At 33.0% G+C, this 18,566-nt stretch overlaps 2 protein-coding genes across 3 annotated transcripts in view; one reads left to right on the plus strand and one right to left on the minus strand.

The window, feature by feature from the left end:
- Positions 1–2,163: 2,163 nt before the first annotated feature.
- On the plus strand, positions 2,164–12,784 carry LOC129217654 (uncharacterized). Its single transcript, XM_054851981.1, has 6 exons — positions 2,164–2,253; positions 3,707–3,748; positions 7,456–7,497; positions 9,714–9,734; positions 10,595–10,657; positions 12,602–12,784. The coding sequence occupies exons 1-6, from the start codon at positions 2,164–2,166 to the stop codon at positions 12,782–12,784; spliced, it is 441 nt and encodes a 146-aa protein (XP_054707956.1).
- Positions 12,785–13,180: 396 nt separating this feature from the next.
- LOC129217566 (vasculin-like) overlaps positions 13,181–18,566 on the minus strand; it is a 41,417-nt gene continuing 36,031 nt past the window's right edge. For both annotated transcript variants that reach the window (XM_054851890.1, XM_054851889.1), the window contains exon 13: positions 13,181–16,947. In XM_054851890.1, the coding sequence (XP_054707865.1) occupies positions 16,813–16,947 (135 nt within the window). In that variant the 3' untranslated portion in view covers positions 13,181–16,812. The remainder of the gene's footprint in view (positions 16,948–18,566) is intronic.

Below are 18,566 nucleotides of genomic sequence, written 5' to 3' on the forward strand. Positions count from 1 at the left end.
TGTAAATAATAAGCTTACAGACACTGATCAATAGTACTCTGAAGGGGGAAAAACAATGTTTGATTTTAGAAATTTCAACTAATTTTCCACTGAAAGAGAAAGGGGAAAAAAGAGGGAGATATTAAAAAAAAGAAAAGAAATACATATTATGATAATAAACATGAAAACAGACTACATTTACAGTAAACATGTAGGAAAAGAAAAGTACATATTTTAAATAAAGTTAAAAAAATTCCGGGCTTTTGAAGTGTCAGAGATTTGTGTTGATTTGTTAGTCTTCATTGTCTTCCACTAGAATTTCTAAAAAAAGCTTCGTTTGTTGCTATGCAAACTGAAGAAAAGTCATAAATTAGCTACCTTTGGCGATAGTTAGCCAAGTTTTCTGTGCCAAAAAATGGATGCAGAATTCTAAGTCAGTTTGGGGACTTAACTAGATTTCCATACAACCAATGATAAAAAAAAAAAAAAAAAAATCGATATTTCTATAATGAATCTCAGGTATGAATTGTATTTTTGTTCCTTTTATACGTTTTACTCAGGTTTTGTTATTGCAATTTCAGACATCAAGAAAATCATCAAATTTACTTACATTCTGCACGCTATTTTCGAAATCTATCCTAGGTGCAAAGGAAATTGTTTAAAAATACATTAAAAAACAATATATAAATATAACAAAAACAAAATTATGCATTTAGTAGCATACCTTTTGATTAATGTGTACAAGAATGCATGCAACTATTTCTTCATAAGATGCTTGTGGGTCGCGTGTGTCCCGAGTAGCATAGATACATGAAATTTAGGTCGTAGTTTTTGTTAACAATGTCGGCGGCTAATTTTTGATAAAGTTATTATAAAAGAGTTGTTTAATGTTTTATGTAATTTTTTACGTTTTTTATCGCACAGGCACCAAACTAACTGTTCTGTTGTCCTTCAGTGTTTTCTAAATAGTCATACTCTCTTTTTTTTTTTCTAGTTTTTTAATTAAAAATATATAGATTACTGTAAAAGCACGAATTTCCAAGACCAGCATTTTTCGCGAAAATAAAGAAACCAGTGTTTTCGCGAGCTGAAAAATTTTTATGAATATATATCAATCAAGAATCAAGATATTGTATGAACAAAAAGAATAATAAATATAAAAAATACTTCGGGGGGGGGAGGGGGGCTTACATTTTCGTAATTACGACGGGCTCGCGATAATTAAAGCCTCATGAAAAGAAGCACCTTTAGAGTATTTAATAAATGTACAAAGCAGCAAGATAAGTTGAGTTCACACCAGATATTTTTAAGGGAAGATTTAGGGAGAGTGTATGCACAAGATCCCATTAACCTCAAAATTAAGGCGAAACTCAATCCCAGTTCGAGCCCCCCCCCCCCCCTTTTATTTCGGGAATTTTTTCTAAAAACTCAGTAGAATTCACACATATTAATGTTTATCTCTCAATGCCCCCGACCATATTGTACATTACATATGTTTGCCCAGCAACTGTCAGCGAATAAGAGTGATTAGTTGTTGAATTAGACTTATCATTTCAAAAAAAATAATTAAACGTTATAAAATATAAACGTACAATGTAACAGCACAATTGAGTCCAATCCCACAGTTGAAAATAGCTTGTGGCGACCTTTTATGAAATGTGTAAACCTTTTAAACTTTCACTCATTCTTCAAAACTTTTATTGAACCAGTGCTAGTCTCTCTCTCTCCAGTTCCAATTTTTGCAAAAATTCATTTTAATGATTCACCAACCACAATGATTTGTTTAACCACAATTTTTTAACCTTTTTGGGCCTCCTGAAAAATTTCAGGGGACACTCAAGGTTTCCAAATTTTTTGGGTAATCAGCTCTTGGGGGTATGCACTCAAATCAATTAGTTCATTTTTTATTTCTTTCTAAATTGATAGTCATTAAATCCGGAGACCTGGGCATATTTCATCAATATAGGCTAAGATTTTTGATTAAAACTGATTCAGTTTTTACAAAAGTTTTCAACTGTGCCAGAGTACTTAATCAAATTAAATTAACCTAAATCTAGCATCCACTATTGTATTGTAGGACATTAAGTAAAAATTGATTGAAACAAAACTAATTCTATTGCAGTTGGAAAGGCGACGAAAAGGGCTTTGGTTGTGTAACAACAAAACTCTTAACAGTTGTAAAAGATGGAAAAACGCAAGCACTGCCTTCTAAAATGGAGTTTGGTTGCTATTGCTGTGCTGGCAATGACAGATAGCCTTTTTATTCCTCTTGTAGTAAGTACTTCTCGTAAACTGCAAAAATTATGTAAAACTAAACGCCAATTAGTCCAGTAACTATGTTCATCGCCTTGGAGCCAAAACATTTTGTCTCAACTCTGACTCAATCTCACCGAATACGATTTAAAAACAGAATCGCATTTCTTAAAGTGTATAGTGCGGCTATGATAAGTTGAGCTATGACCTTGATAATGTTTACCTCTTTTTGGAAAGTTCAGAGAAAAGGGGGCATGTTATTGGCACGGATTTGAGTTGGAATACTTGTGAGAACAACTACGAAAGCAACCTAACTCAACTCAGGTTCAATCGGCCTTCCCTATTTTCCGAAAAAGAAGTAAACATTTCCAAGGTCATAGCTCAACTTGTCAGAGCTACACTGATACATTTGCTGTTTACTATTGTTTCTATGTTAACCACTGCTTCTAATGACCAATTACAGGTAAACATGACCACATTTTAACGGAGATGAATTTCAAAGTGTCTTACATTCAGTTTTCTTGAGAGAGAGGGGGGAAAAACACTAATAGTCTTTCTTTTTTTAATGTATTAAATTATTCATACTGAATTAAAAAAATAACTATTAAATGCATTTATTAATTACTTTTCCCAATTCTTCTGTTACGTCAACTATTTCGTAGGGGTTTCAAAAAATAAGGTAGCAAGAGCTCTAACCGTTATGCAAATTCTCTGTATGAATAAATAAATCACAAAGATAATCAGAGCTTTCAAACAGAATCGATGGATGGAGCAGGTGGTCGACCAGTAGCTGTACAAAATGTAAGTTAGAAGATGGCTGCGTTGACGGAAACATGTCCCGCTAATGAAATAAGAAGTTTAATAAGGTTTTTGCGTTGGAAGATATTTCCCCTCCCCCTCCTTGCAGTCCCGACCCAGCACCAAATGATATTTATCTTTTTGTTCCTTCAAGAAAATACTTGGGCAATTAGCAGTTCAGGACCGATGCTGCAGTTCAGCAAGCCATCTTGATGGGGTTTCACATTCTTAACGATGATTTCTTCCATGTCGGCCTTTCAAATGTTTCTTTAAAGGTCCAAAAGGATGGAAGTCACTTGGTGCGAGGTCGGGACCGTAAAGTGGGTGGTCAAATACCTCCTAACGCAAAAATTTATCACACTTCTTGTTTCATTCGCGGGACATGTTTTGGTCGACGCAGTTATCGTCTAACTGACATTTTGTACTGTAAGTAGACAACCAACACCATCCACCGGTACCGTTTTGGAGGTCTGATTGTCTTCGTTATCTTCAGTGTGAACGTGATTTTTATTCATGCAGAGAATCTGCACACCCTTCAGAGCTCTTGTTACCTACTTCTTGATACCCCCTCGTATTATTACCATTCATCTCTTACTTTTTAATGACGATTTAAATTCTTCTGCATTGATTGTGATTCGTGTTTTTTATGTTAGCTGTATGTATTTATCCTCTGTAGGTCTATCGCATATGCTACCAGTCTACTAGCCAGTTTGTTCCAGTAAGTTGATACTCTTTCCTATTTTTTAATTATTATTTCAAAAGTATTTTCAAATCTTCAAGTACAAAACTTTTGCTGAGAAAAAAAAATTTGAATACAGTAGACTCTCGTTTTAGCCGGGTTTATTTTACGCGGTTTCGATTATACGCGATTTAAGATTTGACACCTGTATTTTATTTTACGCGGATGAGTTTCGGTTTTACGTGGATGAGGCAATGCAAACAGATAAAACTTTCCCATCTTTCAAAATCCAAACTCCTAAAAATTGCAGATTACACGTAATAAACTGCATTTTGGCGCGCTAATAATCGAGCTTGAGCCACCGGAGACTTTTTATGTAATTGGTTCCAAAGCTCTTTCCGGAAGTAAATTTGTTAAACTCACACAGTTCAGAATTCACTGGAAGAAGAGCTTTTAGGAGTGACAAAGGCGGCCAAAACCAACGAGGATACCGACATCGGTGCCATACAACCAAAAACGTTCACATTGAAAATTTTGAGCTATTCCTAGACAATAGAAATGATCTTTCTGATTTGTTAGTGAAGGAAGATTCTATCATGGAAATGACGCAAGTGGTCATGGATGCGTTAATGCTCTGCAAAGAATGACAGAGAAAAATTCTTAATGACTGCCAAAAGACTCATTGCCAGCACCTTTTTATAAACAGAACACGAAATTAATTTATGATTTCTTTATGCACGTATGTGCATAAAAATCGATATAAGTACACATTAAACTTATACAATTAGTCATCACTAGAATGAAGTAACTTTTTTTTTTATCTTACTAACCCCTAGTTTAACACTTCTATTAAGCCTCAATTTACGCGGTTTCGATTTAAGCGGCATTTCCGTGGAACTTAACCCTCGCGTAAAACGAGGGTCTAATGTAATTGATTCCAGGGATTATAGTTCCAATCTTCTTTAACTTAGCAAAAAAAAAAAAAAAAATTGAAGGGGAGGGGAGGGCATTTGAGAAACGTAATACGTGAATAGCCAATTCTTCCCGTATTTTATCACATTACGATCGGAATAAAATGAAATCAAGTTGTGCAATGTTGGGTGAGTATGGTTTGGTTAGGCAACTCACCACAGAATTCTTTAATTTTTCCTAGGGTTCACTTTGATCAGTATGGTTCTGCATACTGTCTGTTTCCTTTGCCGAAAACTCCAGCGAATTTGCGCATGCGTCAGGTCTGCTCTGATGTTATCAAAATAGGCAAAGAAACCCGGAAGAAAAAGAATACAAAATAACGTGTTCAGCAGTTTCTCTAAAATAGCCTGGAAAAGGACATTAACCAGAGTTCGAAAATATCATGATATTTTCGAAAACTAAAGGCTTCAAAATAGTAAATGTATCCTCAAATCATTTTTTTTTTTATTATTGTTACAATGTGTATTGTAGACTTAAAACTAAGGTTTTTTTCATTATTTATATCTAATATTTCGTTTTACTTTTTTATTGATTTTAATGGAGTCAATTTAGCATTAGCTCTGTTTTAATTTCTCTTCTGCTAGCTACTTTTACACAGTTATATGATTCGGAAGTAAAAAATATGCATTAAGTCGGTTTTTTCTGACAAACGTTTAATACTTAATTAAGCGCTTTTAACCTGAATTAAAATTGTTACATTACTAATGATTTTATGAATATAAAATAAAAAAGGAATGTTATATTACTTTATTATATTATTGACATAATAATACATTATAAAAATTTTGCACATAACTTTTTGGTTATTTTTAATAATGAATGAACAATATTACTATGATTAGAGTAAACTCCCGATTATCGGCGGTCGGTTTATCCGCGGGTCTTTTCACTATTTTTTTTAACGATCATTAAATGTTTTTTAAACTTATAATTGTGTTTTTGTTCGTTTATAGCTTTTACATATGTATATTTTTTTACGTTCAATGTTAGTAGCTGGAATGTAACAATGTTTTTAGCAAAAATTTAAATGTATGTAAGAGTGTTTATTCATATTTTTTAGCTATTGTATACAGTAGTATCGTTTTTTACACTGAAGAGCCAAAAAAAACTGGTATAGGCATGCGTATGCAAATAAATTGATATGGAACCAAGCAGAATACGGCGCTGCGGTCGGCAACGACTATATAAGACAACAGGAGTCTGACACAGTTGTTAGATCGGTTACTGCTGATACAATGGCAGGGTTATCACGATTTAAGTGAATTTGAAAGTGGTGTTATAGTCGGCGCACGAGAAATGGGACATAGCATCTCCGAGGTAGAGGAGAAATTTGGATTTTCCCGTAGGACAATTTCACGAGTGTACCGTGAATATAAAGATTCCGGTAAAACATCCAGTCTTCGACATCGCTGCGGCCGAAAAATGATCGTGAATGAACGGGACCAACGAAGATTGCGAAACATCATTAAACGTGACAGAAAAGCAACCCTTCCGCAAATTGCTGCAGATTTCAACGCTGGGCCATCAACAAGTGTCAGCGTGCGAACAATTCAACGAAACATCATTAATATGGGATTTCGGAGCCGAAGACCCACTCGTGTACCCTTGATGACTGCTCGACACAAAGCTTTGCGCCTCGCCTGGGCCCGTGAACACCAGCACTGGACTGTTGAAGACTGGAAACACGTTGCCTGGTCTGATGAGTCTCGTTTTCAACTGTATCGAGCGGATGGACGCGTACGGGTTTGGAGAAAACCCCATGAATCCATGGACCCTGCATGTCAACAGGGGACTGTTCAAGCTGGTGAAGGCTCTGTGATGGTATGGGGTGTGTGCAGTGGGGCTGATATGGGACCACTGATACGTCTTGATGTGTCTGTGACAGGTGCCACGTACGTAAGCATCCTGTCTAATCATTTGCACCCATTCATGACCATTGTGCATTCCGACGGACTTGGGCTATTCCAGCAGGACAATGCGACAGCCCACACGTCCAAAATTGCTGCAGAGTGGCTCCAGGAACATTCTTCTGACTTTAAACAGCTCCGCTGGTCACCAAAATCTCCAGACATGAACATTATTGAGCATATTTGGGATGCTTTGCAACGTGATGTTCAGAAGAGATCTCCCCCTCCTCGTACTCTTAGCGAATTATGGACAGCTTTGCAGGATTCATGGTGTCAATTGGATCCAGCACTACTACAGACATTAATCGAGTCCATGCCACGTCGTGTTGCGACACTTCTGCGTGCTCGCGGAGGCCCTACACGACATTAAGCAGGTGTACCAGTTTTTTTGGCTCTCCAGTGTAACTATTATTCGGATTATCTGCGGTTACCATGCCACCTTATTCCGCGGATAATCGGGAGTTTACGGTAATATAATTTTTATTGAAAATACCGTAGTTGAAAAAATAAATGTCGAAAATGCCAAAATATCATGATATTTTCAAAATAAATATCGGATATATATCGTAATATATAATCATGATATATATCGGCGAACCCTGACAGTAACTGCGAGTGGGTAGTGCCCACCTCAACCTATCGCCCCTTTTTATAATGGAATCGATCTCGAGTGTTAGTTTTGACTTTCGAGAACGACAGTAAACATGTTTCAGGACCTTTTCTGTTGACAATCGCAGGATATACTGGCCCGATATTGCACCATTTGATTTCTCTTTATTATTATTATTTTATAGTGAAAAGGGACGCTTTTCAAAATTCCAAGTTTTTTAAAAGTATTTATCTTAGATTGCCTTTTTCTTGTTGCAGAGTCAATGTGTTAACTGTCCTTTCCTCGCTCTCCAAGGTTACGTAAGTATCTTTCCTTTATACAACATTTTGAGTAAATGACTAGTTATGGGCATGCTTAAGAGATTTTTTAAAATTTGGATACAAATGTTGCATTGTCAGTTCATGGGAAAAAAGTAATTCTAAAGTTATAAGAATAGGGTCGTTTCTGAAATTTTAAAAGTATTTTTTTCTGAAAGAGCGTGCTTAAAAACATAGGATCGGACCATTTTTTAAATAATTTGACTAAGTTTAATAGTTTTAAAAAATTGATTTAAACGGTGCGTTTTATTATTTACGCTTCTGCCGATGACATCACAAATGATGAAATGCCATTCAAAGAGCACAGTATTTAATTCGCTTCTTTGCTCTCATGTACTGGCAACGATATGGTTGATAGCAAGCGTAGAGTACAATATTTAATTATATTCTTGATTATCATAACGTGGAAACGCGGTAGACAGATGCGCCAAAGTACATCATTTGTGACGTCATAAAGACCACGCCTTATTTTCGAAATAGGATATTTAAGAAAAATTAATTAAAAAATAAGCGTTGGGAAAATGAAAGTTTTTTTTTTTCCTTGCTCCATGTTTTTTTTTTTGCTTATTCTATCAATTTCAGTGTCTGAAATTTGTACTTTCGACTGAAGGAAACAACCCCATTTAGAACTTGCACTTTTATAGAAGTTATATTTTCCAGGGCTGAAGAGTCGGAGAAAAAACGACCGACTTTGGGAGTTTTGAAGCCTTCCACTCAGACTCCTTTGTCCTCAAATCAACCCGACTCCGAAAGCAATGGCAGAGTTGCGGACTCTTGGAGAAAATGATAGACTCTGACTCCGCAGCCCTGATATTAATTTTCAATCATTATATACATGCATATAGAAATACATTGATACATATTAATACACTATGAGCTGGTATTCACTCAATTATTTTCAGGAATTACAAAAAAACTATTCAACAACTCGCAACTCCAGAGCTTGAATACGCTACCTTGCGGTGATTAATAATACTAAAGAAAAATCTAAAACATTCCATTCAACGTGTTTTCTTTGGGATAAATTAATTTGGGATGAAAAATTACTGTCATTCACTAAGCGTCAAAGCAAGTTATAAGTTACGGAATACATTTGTTTTACCTTTCTCATCCGCCATTAGACAAGTGCTGCAGCGCCCCCTACAGTTTATTCGGGTTGCGAATATATGAACTTCTTTTTCTAACAATATTCTTAAATTTTAAGTACCTTGAATTGCCAAATCGAGCAATATCAAAATTTAAAAAACGAATAATTGACGAATTGGTATTGAAATATTCGTCTGAACCGCAAGAAAAATTAATAAATAAAATAAATTGAACCATTCTTTGAGCATTTTTTATTTATCGTTTGCCAAATATGACTGATGATATAGTTCTGAGTAAGATGGCCAAAAAAATTAATTACGGTCCTATGTGACCAATAACTAAATAACTTACTAATAAATAACTTACTTTTAATTGACCAGTTATGAACACCTTGGCTTGAAAGGATCTTAAATATCTTTATTAATGGAAAAACTGTACCTATATGACAGGAAAAAAAAAGCTAAGGAATGAGTATGTACTTATTAATAAAACTGCGATCTGATTTTTAAAAAAAACAGCAATGTCGGATCCTTAAGAAAGTCACCCTTCAAAAGCTTTCCTGCAAAAAAATTTTAATTGGTTTGATTGTAACATTCATTTAACATGATGTGCACCCAGTGGATAAAAACTAATGTTTGAAAAAACTATTTTGACAATCCACTGATAATGTTCCTGGAATATCAATTACATCCACACACACACACACAAACTTGATTTTCGTTATTTTTCTTAAAAAACATATTAGGAATAAAGCAGTTTTAGTTATTAAAGGCTCCCTAAAAAACAAGTGCTGTATGCCACGGCCTAGTTGGAATATTTGGTAGTCAGGCGCTGGTTATTGTCTAAAATTGAAAAATTTATAATCTAACGTACGTTTGGCTTGAATTGTTTCATAAAATTCGATAGTTTGAAAATGGGGAATGAGAAGTTTTTGTCCATCTAAGCTAGAATGTGTACGAGTTTTCGATACTTAGTGGAGTTTTTGAGAACTAGCTGTATTATGTCTTCAAATAATTAGCACTTAAGTAAAGTAAAATTTAAAATATTACTAATTGTTAATAAACAGTATTCGAAAACAGCTTTCATAACACTGTTCTTTTCTTATTTTTCAGTCTTTTAGCTGCTTTGGAAATGTAAGTATAATATTTTTTCCTATCTAATTCTTTTGGCTTCTACTTTTAAGGAATATACAATAGCCTTTCTTTTAAATGTCCCAACGTAAATCTCTAAATTTTCCAAATTATTTCAAACCATATTTATCACTATAAGTTGAACCTACAGAAATCCTTCGATAAAACTGTAATTCGTTAAAAGCACTTTGAGGTTCAATAAATAAGTAACTAAACATTAATTTAATAGAGCTAAATGAATGGGAAAAAATAGATAAACATAAATACATCCATTATTTTTGAATTCAAATAAAATTTAGCAATTTGTCAAAAACAAGCACTTTTTGCTGAAAAAGAAAGGATTAATGCCAATAAAAAACAGCTGTGCGGGATAACAGTTATGTAGACTAAGGAATTATATTTCATGAGGTACTTTTTACGTTAATTTTGTGCGTTTTCCTCAAAGGTTTATTTGCATTTGTATAATGATCAGTCATTAATAAGCTAACTACCATTGATCATCATACAATTAAGTTATAAATTATACCGAAAAAGTCTTTTTATTTTATGCGTGGGTGCAAAAAGAAAAAAACACAATTGGATCGTTGCAAAAACTGCTTCTGTAAGTGCGTACATACGACGCGTATGGCAGGAATTTGAGAAAAGGTGTGAGAATTTTCAGGTGTCAAGAGGAGGGCACATAATATTTTAAGAATGATTTACTTTGAAATGCCACCATTATTTTTTGAATACCCTTGATAGTGTGCCTGTATTTTTAGAGCAACACTCATAAATGTATCATCATTGCGTAATCTTTTAAACATTTTATTACATTTATTACTATAAATTTCATGTATTAAATTATGACTGCAAATCTATTTCAGACGGCTTTTCCAAGAAATATGACACCTTCCCAAGCTCAGTGCATGATTCAGCGATGTCAGCAGGTGAGTGAAATGTTACATATCCTCATCCAGAATTTATTAGTTTAATTTTCAAAATAAAGGGCTCCCCCCCCCCTGCTGTGGCTCTATGCCGGCAGCTTCGGGTGACAATTTATGATTTTACTCTGGATGTCCGGTCCCTAAAGGCTTAGAGGGGTGAGATGGGGCGGAATGTAAAGGGCTCCCCCCCCCCTGCTGTGGCTCAATGCCGGCAGCTTCGGGTGACAATTTATGATTTTACTCTGGATGTCTGGTCCCTAAAGGCTTAGAGGGGTGAGATGGGGCGGAATGGCTTCCCCTGAATGTCCTGTATCGAGGTACCAGTATTGACGTATTAGACACTGATAGTTCGGAGGAGATAGGGTTAGACAGGCACACACAGGTTTTAATAGTATAGATGGGGCTGAGTAATGGAGCCTCCCCTCTTGCAGATCTCATCTTATCACCAGGCACCCAGGGGTGGATACAAGGGGAGGGCCGTGCCCCCCCCTCCTCCTAAACCATCAACAATATAGTATCCATCCAGTGTTCAAACACTTAATGAATAAAATTTAAACGATATTTCAGTTGCCTTTTCAATCATTTTTGAAAATAAATATTTGAAACACTACTTTGATTACTTATGAAATTAATCTAACGTTTTTGGCCTATTCGGTGCCTTATTTCAGGCCGATTTGGTGTTTTCCATTGACACCCAAACAGTTTCAGAAATTTTTCGTACCCAAAACCGTAGGTTTGTTCATGGGGGTGGGGTCATCCTTCAGCATGAAGCTACTAAAAATGGGAATCTGTGTCCACTCCTGCTGGCAACAGCACCATTATATTAATTTTCGACCTAGCTGGAGGCACCCTGGCTTTCCCAGAGTCGAACTGAACTAGAAATATAATTTAGACGAGAGTGTCTGAACTAAATTGACTAAAGGGATCTTAAATGAAGTTATTTTCATTGTAAAATGATGGTCTTTAAATGGCTACAACTTGCATGGTTTGAGAAAGGCGAATGCTGCACAGGCCAAGTTCTTCTGAAAACATCTACATAACTGTTTTGACATAATTCTCAAAAAAATTCATGGGAAATTTTACGCAACACAAGGTTTTGTTACCATGTGATCTTGTTTGCTGCTGCCATAATTTAAAAACTATTAATTCGCATCACTATACATCATTAACCCCCCCCACCGAAAGAGATTGGGTCTGTTTGTCGCATCATAGCTCCTAAACGACTGAACCAACTTTGATAATCTTTTATTCGGAAGCCGACTCGGTCAAATAATCTTAGCAAGGTCTCAATGTTCGTGGGACTTTCACTACAGGACATAAATTAAAAACAAAATTGGCATTAATCCAATTTTTAAAATAAAAAATGCACTCTATCACTTGGAAAAATTAGTAGTAATAAAAAGAATGAATTTTTTTGTGATGGAATTTGTTTGGATCTTCCAAGTTATACGGAACTAGAACTATAACTTTTTTTTTAAAGCAAACTTTAAATACAATTCTAGTCCTTTATTCACGAGATTGATATTGACTCCATTGTTGACACACAAGGAGAGAAAGCTTAATGGTTTCTATTTGTTAATAAATAAAATACTTGTAATTAATTTTAGTATAGAGCAAGATCTTTTAAAAGGATTTTCAACTTTCTCTAGATTCTACTTCTGTGACTAACAAATTTTAGAAGTTGTGATTTAGAAGTCTTTCCTTTTCTGTGTTTTCCCACATTATATAGAATGTTTTTTTACATGTATTTAAATTTTTTATATGTATTCTGACTAGAGAGACTTACCTTGATATCTGGTTGGCATTAAGTTTTTTTTAATTTTTAATTAATTCAGTTAATTATAATTTAACAAAGGATCTTTAATCATTTTTCCTTTAAGGGCTTAGTTCCACTCATGGATTTAAATTTTCAATACTGACATTTGACCACTGAAATTGTACTTTTAGGGAGTGACGCAGACACCAATATATCTGGGCAGAAAAAAAAGAGACGAAGAAACCGAGATTGCAAGTGACGAAAGTGCAAGATATACCCCTAAACCGAAGAATATTTCAAGCGAGCAAATACAAGTAGTTGGTGAAGTTGAAGTCTTTGTAAATGAAGATTTTGACTACGAAGAAATGTTTTGAAGCTAAATAAAAGCATATAATTGTTTTTTTTCCTCCCACATGTAACAATTTTATGTAGCTACCCTTTATTATTAAAACAACATATGTTTTTAGAACTTATTAAAATGACTTTTTAAAATCATTACTTTTTCTTAAACAATGCGAGGTTGGAATAGTAGCAGGCGATTTACCACTTTAGGCATCTAGTTACTCAATAGATGGCGTCACTGAGATTTTTCATACATAGTTTAAGTAGCAATATCTATTGAGTAACTAGATCGCTAGAGAGGTAGATTGCTTGTTATATTCATGCCTAAGAAGATATCTATATGCCAAGTCACTAATTTGTTCCGTAAATTTGATAAAAATACTTTGCATACCATGTATTATAGAGATAAACATTACAAAGAAAACAACTTTCAATAGCAAAATCGTGCTTTATTCAATTATCAACAAAGGCTATCAGCCATTTCAAGCATATAGGAAAGGCTTTTCACATTTTTAAAGAAAAACATTTCTGTACAATTCTTTTAATATTTTTCTCTGCAGCAAAATGTTCTCACCTGTCAGACAATTTTATAAAGTTCTTTGCAGACAAATTGAAGGCTGGAGTCTTTGGAAAGTCTTCACCATAAATTTCATTTCACTTCAGCCTTCATAAAATGCTCTTTTTTAATAATATATTTACATAAATTAATCACTCAATTGTGCACTTCAGTCTCTAGCAAGTCACCACACATAGCGCAGTCAAAACATTGAGAAATACAAAAAAGGGGGAAAAATCAAAAGATATGAGACACTTTATATCAAGACCATCGCAAACTCAGTTGTTCCAGTACCAAGCAGCAAAATGATACTTATATTTAATGCACACAGATCATCACGGTTGGAATGAAAACCTTAGCCATTTCAAAGGTGAAAGTTTGATTTTAAATGAACAATCTACATATATTGAAACTACAGTTGAGCATCCATTATCTGAACATCAAACAACTGAAACACCCATTAGTTAAAGTGGTTCCATTAGGAATATTAAAATTTGCAAGTAATACAATACTTCTGTTCCACCAGTGAACATTTCTGACTTTGTGACTGTAAGCTTAATTTAATGGCAATGTTTGAAAATTGTCCAACTAAGGTTGTCACTTTTGTGTGTTATTTGTTAGGATTATGAAACAAAATGGTTTTGTGTTATACATCTTTTTTTTTTTTTGTACACATGTACAACTGCTTTTAAAAAATAATTATTCATCTGAGCAATCCCAGTCTCTGATTGTTTCGGATAATCAATGCTCTGCTGAATTATGTTAATAAAACCTATTTCATATGCAAAATTCACAAAAATCAAAGTACATGTTAATTCTTTGGCAAAGATTATCACATTATATAAACACAACCAATTACTTTATAAAGGTAACTAATGGTGAGAGTGCAATCGAAAAATTTAAATAATATTGAGATACGAAAAGATTTTAAAAATTTTAATAATTAACTGTTAAAAATAATGTTCAAGAGTATTCTTCAATAAGCTAATTTATAATTTCATGCATGATTTATTGATCTTAATCAAAGCATATAAAGTTTAAAAAATCAATTCATAATATGAGAATTGCCAAAAATGTCTAGAAAAGAAAACTTTATCTATTATTTATAAGAGCAAAAATGATGCTAAAACTAAATATAAAATATTCACTCTAAATAAAAATCGAAAGCTAATACTTCGAAACCCACTTAAATTTTTCAGGGGACAAGGAAGAGAATACTAAAATAAAAATTACAAAGAAAATAAATTTAGAAGCTTGTTCTTAATATTTTTTACAATTATTTCTCCTTCAATTATTTATAAATATCTTAGATACATGAACAATAATTATAATAACATATTATTGCTGTAAAAAAAAAAAAACATGACTTCATTTTCCTCTCTCCCTCCCCTCACAATTTAGAAGAAACATTCACAATCATATCAGGGCACTTTTAGTGCAGCCATAGACAACTTTTTCAACTTTTAAGAGATTACAATTCAAAATTTCCTTCAGTTTTAAAATGCTTCCCCCCCCCTACATTATTGATACAGTCTTTACTGTAATATGTTTCTTTTTTTGAGAATGAGTTAAAAAAAAAAAAAACTATCTGCACTGCTGATAAGAATGTCTTTAACTACAGTATTCACACAAAACAGAGAGTTGAATTTAAACAGAAAAAGCAAAACACTTAGTACATTAATGAATCCAAAAAATAAATTTGGCCTGAATTTACAATGAAAGTTGCATTTGTATGGTTTGAAATTGCAAAGGTGGTGTACAAAAAAAGGAAAAAAAAAAAAAAAAAAAACCAAAAGTAAATGCTCCTTTTACATGCACTACAGATTGTGGGATGAGGGCCCCTTGCAGTGTTGACACACCTGCATAGAATCTTCATCACAAATTTGCACTAAATTGCATTTATCAATGTAAGCATTTATTACAAGGATAATTACCTCAATTCATATGTGCGCTGCTGCTCAGAAGTTAGGGGTGATAGCAGACTCAAGTAAAATTTTCTGAGGAAAGTGAAATTTTTAGAAACTGTGAGGAAGCTCGCCCCCCCCCCCCCCCCAAGTTCTTTAAATATGCATGAAAAATCACTGGAGAGGCTAGCACTAGAGGAGCTATCTTTTCTAGAAATGAAAGTTGAAATCGGTCATCAAAAACTGATCAAAATAAGTTATGAGAACCACTTCTTTGTACCCCCGCTCCTCTTTTTTATTTTTTGTCAAAATCACCTGATGAAGAAGGCGTTAAACAAGGTAGCTTCAGAAAAAGAAAAGTTAACTTAAACAGTGTAAAAATAAAAAGTAAATTAAAACAAACAAAAGTGAACTTTTTAAATTTTAGAAAAGTTGATAACTTTGATGTGGAAAGAACCAGAAAACTAAATTTTTTAAAAAGGTCAAACTAAACTTAACATTACAAATAAAAATAAAATTTGAGTCAGAAAATGACTTCTGAAGAAGAACTTAAGTGGGTTTCATAGCAATTTAATTTTGCTGACCAGTTCAGATAGTAGCAATTTAATAAATGGGCTCAATGCAATATGATAAAAAAATTCAAGACATTGATCAAGAAAGTACATTACAGCACTAAATGAGCAGATAATTATCATCTGCAATGAATTCCTATTACGTTATTAACATGCAATAACTCTTATACATCAATTTTAGTTACATATACAACAAATAACACAATCCTTAAACAGAGAAATTTGTTCCCAAAAGTTTAGTTTAAGCAATTGAAAGATTTGAGTCTGAGTAAATTACTTAATTATTAATGCAAATGTCACATTTTCATTTAAAAATGGATATTAGCAGTATTTCATGTCTGAAAACAAATACGTAAATATCAGTCACAGAACACAAAGAAAAATTAAATTAATGAGTGAAATAATAATGATTTCAGACAAGGAAGAAGAGTCATTGAATATTATAAATCTGAGAAGCAAGATGAACATTCACCTCACATCTAATTTGAGCTACATTTCTTAATAGATTTAGAAATTAAAAAAAAAAAACATCACTATTCAAAATTCTTTTCAATAAAAATTATTTCATACTACGAAAAAAGCACACCACACAATTGCTAAAAAATGTACATAAAGTCTTATAATTGATAATATTTAAACTTTCATACCAACAAACATATCAAATACATTTTTATACTTTGTGAGAAAATAAAGTCAAGTACACACAAACAAAGTTATACATAATCATTATGAAAGAAGTTTACACAAGTCATTTCCTGTGTAACTTCTTTAGTTAGTAATAAAAAAAATCAGCTCATTTTTAATGGAATACAATTTAACATGTCTCATAGGATTTCATTCCAACACACGATTTACATAAAAAAAGGGTCAGAAAGAAGAGAATATATTTTTTAAAAAGAAAAGAAAAAGAGAATCATCGAGAAATATATTAAGGCTCAAAATAGGAAAAAAGGCAAAAAGGAGAAGTATTATCTTTCAAAAGTATGTAAAAGTGAGTGTAGTAACTCGGCTACAGTGTTTATAGGTGTTTAATAATCTGAGTCTGAGTCTGAAGAACTAGAAATATTTTCGGTCGGTGGGGGCACTCCTGGAAATGGTGGTGCAAGACGGAGAGGGCTCAAATTTGCAAGAAGATTGCGTCGAATGCCATTCTTTTTTATTATCTGTAACGAGGAAACATGTAAAAACTTAACAAGTGAAAAAAAAAAACATACCAACATCTGCTTTATACAGTAATAAAAACTCAAAAATATCACCAATCTCACAGTAAAAGTATGGTTTTGCAGATTGCAAAACTACTTCAGGAGCAAATTTATAAGTTAAAGTTATCCATTGCGAAAAGTTAAATTTTATTCCTTTGAACAGATAAAAATTAAGCAAAGCAAATTCTACATACATTTCAAGCAAATTCATTTTTTAAATATAATTTAAAAATTGGTTTCAATAACACAGGGGTGGAAAAGAAAACAATGTATCTGTCAACATACCAATTTTGCATCAGTAAAAGTGTCAATTTTGAAAAGTTGAACTAACGGTTTTGCAACATTAATACAGTAAGATCCTTACACAATTTGAAGCAAATACAAAACATTTGTAGCAAACAAAACATAAATAATTTTTAACCTAATTAGAAGCAATATTGTCATTTTTTTTTAAGTGAGCTAAGGAAGGGAGCTTTTTGTAGGTGTACGACATTTTTTCCTTGTGAATCTGTTTCAAGGAAATGTAATATATGTTTTTATTCTCACTGGTTCGTTTTTAACTAGTACTATACAGTTTGAAAAATTTTGCCTTACTGCTTCAGTTTATGTTAAAGTATGAAAAATTAAATGCTTAGTTTTTGTATTATCCATGTAAAAATTAAACGTTGTATTGAAACTATTAATGCTCTATGTATTGATATTTTAACATTTGTTAACAAAAAAAAAATATCCATCAAGAAATTATTTCATTGCGTTACTTAACATTGCATTACTTTAATACTTCATTATTAGTATTGACTTCATATTTTGGCAGTTCATATGTTGTCTTAGCAGCGCGGTAACCAGGGCTGTGGAGTTGGGAGTCTGACTGATTTCGGGGTGTCGGAGTTGTTTGAAGACATGCCGACTCCAACTTCAGGTTTTTTTTCTTTAATTTACAGTGTCTCTCTCCTTGCATTAAAAAAAAAACTAACTACCAATTAATTTGATTCTTGTATAAAGGCCTACTACTAAGAAAATAACTCATTGTTTATGAGTTGTTGGCTTGATTGTTTATTGAACTTTTTGTAACAGCAACCTACGCCATATCCTAGTTTGCTTATTTTTTAACTTCATTTAACTAATAGCAACTGTCAGCAAACATTTGTTGCTTAACATTTTAAAAGTAATCTCTTTCAATATATATATATATGTATATATATATATATATATATATTTATATTGATCTCAGTTATAAAATAGTAAAATGAATGTATGTATCGCTTGAGCAATTCAAGAAACTTTTGAGGGTGCTTGGTATATTCAAATAAGTGCTGGCACAAAAGCGCCAATCCAAAAGATCCGATATTTTTTTTTTTTTTAATCTAAAGACTTTATCTAAGAAAGCTTGGTTATCACTGAAAAGTACAAAATAAAATCAGTACATGTTTTATTGGTTACAACACTCAATAATTGTAGTTACTCCAAAAATCTTCATATTAAGGTTATTTCTAAAGCTGCTGATTAAATTAAAATTAAAAATTGAGCCAAGAAATCTAGTTTTGAAATTTTGAAGGTTAAACTTAAGATTTCTTACAGGG

This window comes from Uloborus diversus, chromosome 2 (assembly GCF_026930045.1).
Source record: "Uloborus diversus isolate 005 chromosome 2, Udiv.v.3.1, whole genome shotgun sequence".
Taxonomy (NCBI): Eukaryota; Metazoa; Arthropoda; class Arachnida; order Araneae; family Uloboridae; genus Uloborus; species Uloborus diversus.